Genomic DNA, 2,714 nt, shown 5'->3' with positions numbered 1-2,714 from the left:
TAGCAGGGACGGGGTCTCGCTCTTGCTCAGGCTGGTCTCGAACTCCTGAGCTCAAACAATCCGCCCGCCTCCGCCTCGCAGAGTGCTAGGATTACAGGTGTGAGCCACTGCACCCAGCCTGATCTCTGGGTTTTGAGCTGGCGTTCTTGTAGGCCGTCCTCTAGCTGTTGCCTTTTCAACATTGCCAGTTAAACAGTTCCACTTTGGGTACCATCATGTTAGTCTGCTCATTCAGTGCTTTCTACCACTTTGTGTACCAAGCTAGTGGGGTTTTTTTTTCCACTTAAATTTTTTTTTAAATTTCAAAGAATTAAGGGGGTACAAATGTTTTTGTTACATGGATAGCTTTTATAATGCTTAAGTTGGGGCTTTTAGTGTGCCCATCACCCAAATAGTGTTTATTTCTACTTGATAGGTAAGTTTTTACACCTATCCCATTCCCCCTTTCTTGATTTCCAGTGACTTTGCATCTCTTTGTGTTTATGTGTGCCCATCAATTAGGTCCTAATTATCAGAGTATATGTGGTGTTTGCTTTTTTTCATTCCTGAGATACTTCACTTAGAATAAATGGTCTTCAGTTCCATTCAAGTTGCTACAAATGACATTATTTCATTCATTTTTATGTCTGAGTAGTACTCCATGGGGTGTGTGTATGTGTGTGTGTGTGAATACATGTATATGTACACACACCACATTTTCTTAGTCCACTCGCGAATTGATGGGCACTTAGGTTGATTCCACATCTTTCCAGTTGTGGATTGTGCTGCGATAAACATTGGAATGCAGGTATCCTTTTGATAAAATGACTTCCTTTGGGTAGATACCCAGCAGTGGGATTGCTGGGTGAAATGGTAAATCTACATTTATATCTTTGAGGACTCTCCATACTGTTTTCCATAGAGGTTGTACTAATTTTCAGTCCCACCAAGCTAGGTTTTGTTCCTTGCCCTCTGTGCCTGATGGCTGATTGGCTGGTGTTAAATAGGTAACCAGTCATCCCCTTTACACCTGCCTTAAGCTGAACATCCCAGAGAGCAGACAGTATTGTTCTCAGTCTTCCCAATACACTGAGCTTATGTTTTGCGTGCCGTAGTTCTGCAGTGCCCAACCCCAGGCTGTGGACTGGTACTGTCTGTGGCCTGTTAGGAACCGGGCCACACAACAGGTGAGCGTTGAGCGAGCAAGCAAAGCTTCCTCTGTATTTATAGCTGTTTCCCATCACTCACATCACCTTCGGGGCTCTGCTTCCCCCCAATCCCCCACCCTGTCTGTGGAAAAATTGTCTTCCACGAAACTGGTCTCCGTTGCCAAAAAGGTTGGGGACCGCTGCTGTAGCTGATATATACTATATTATCCTTAATATATATGTGTTTTATATAGTTAATTGGATGTTTAGAAAGAACCTTTTCTTCTAGATACATGATTTCTTGGCCTAACAATCATTCTTCATTCACTTAAGTAGAGCGACGATGGTTGGTGTGTGCTGGGAGCAGAGGGACTGAACACCTGTGTTTGCTAGTGCTCCACGTGTGCTCCTCCTTTGGCTCTGATATGTATATGTATCACACCAGTATTGTGTATGCGTGCATTTATGAATGGAATACTTATTATCCATAGAGCTTTTTATTTATTACACAGTTTTTAGGAATGTACCAAAAATTAAAATGGGCACTTCCTGCAGCAGTAAATCAGGCAAGTCCCCAATACTTTCCTTCTGACTCCCCTTTTTTGTTATCTCATTGTTACCTACCTCCCTTCCATGCACCAAATACCATTTCTGTCAGGACCAAAGCCTTGACTTTGTGGGCTTCAGCTTTCTCATTTATTAAAGAGGAGACTAGATCAAATCTTCAAGGTGGCTGCCTATGCCACTGTTTTATGACAATTAATGGAAATGATCTATAATGCTTTGGTGGTTCAGAGAATATTAAACATGCACATGGGAAATTATGATTTGTGTAATAATGATAAATAATGTGTAATTGGTGCTGTCATTATGTCAAGTACTGTGCTTTATATCTATCATCTCATTTGAACCTTACAAAAATTCCATGGAATTTGTAAATTATTTTCATTGCAGTTGTTAAAACATGAACTTGAATTGCAAAAGTGGAAAGATAAGTTAAAATTAAAAGTAGCTTCTAAAGACGCATCCATTTCTCCTGAACTAAGTTTTTCCGAAGTCTGTTTTGTAGGTGAGACTCGAGAATTTGACATTTCATTATTACCTGACAGAGCAATATCACAGGTTTGTATGAATCCAGTATATATTATATAATATAGTCTTCCTCTTTGTGTATTTTATGAAGTTAGGATAAGGATATTTTTGCCCATTATTTTCTCCTTTACAAATTACCTGCTTATATCTTGTCTGTTTTTAAATTGTAATTCCTATAATTTTCTTACTGGTTTATGGTAGCTCTTACTTATTGGCAATATTAGCCTTTTGTCTGGAATATACTTGGAGATTTTTTTTCCCACACTAATGTTTGCTTTCAGTTTTGCCTGTGGAGTCTTTTGGTGATAGAAATTTTAAAGTTTTATGTAATAAAGTCTATTAGTCTTGCCCTAATTATTTCTTTTTTATGTCATATTAATATGACAATATTAATATGTCATTCTTTTTTTTCTTTTTTTTTTTGAGACAGAGTCTCACTCTGTTGCCTGGGCTAGAGTGCCGTGGCATCAGCCTAGCTCACAACAACCTCAAACT

At 39.1% G+C, this 2,714-nt stretch overlaps 1 protein-coding gene across 1 annotated transcript in view; it reads left to right on the top strand.

The window, feature by feature from the left end:
- The window catches only part of FBXL13 (F-box and leucine-rich repeat protein 13), a 198,399-nt gene that overhangs the window by 14,198 nt on the left and 181,487 nt on the right, over positions 1–2,714 (top strand). The window contains exon 4 of the mRNA XM_012650294.1: positions 2,082–2,249. Coding sequence (XP_012505748.1) covers positions 2,082–2,249 — 168 coding nt within the window. The remainder of the gene's footprint in view (positions 1–2,081; positions 2,250–2,714) is intronic.

This window comes from Propithecus coquereli, unplaced genomic scaffold, assembly GCF_000956105.1.
Source record: "Propithecus coquereli isolate 6110/MARCELLA unplaced genomic scaffold, Pcoq_1.0 Scaffold32, whole genome shotgun sequence".
In the NCBI taxonomy this organism is placed as follows: domain Eukaryota; kingdom Metazoa; phylum Chordata; class Mammalia; order Primates; family Indriidae; genus Propithecus; species Propithecus coquereli.
The sequence above is the reverse complement of the archived record's forward strand: the minus strand, read 5'-3'. Positions and strand labels throughout refer to the sequence as shown.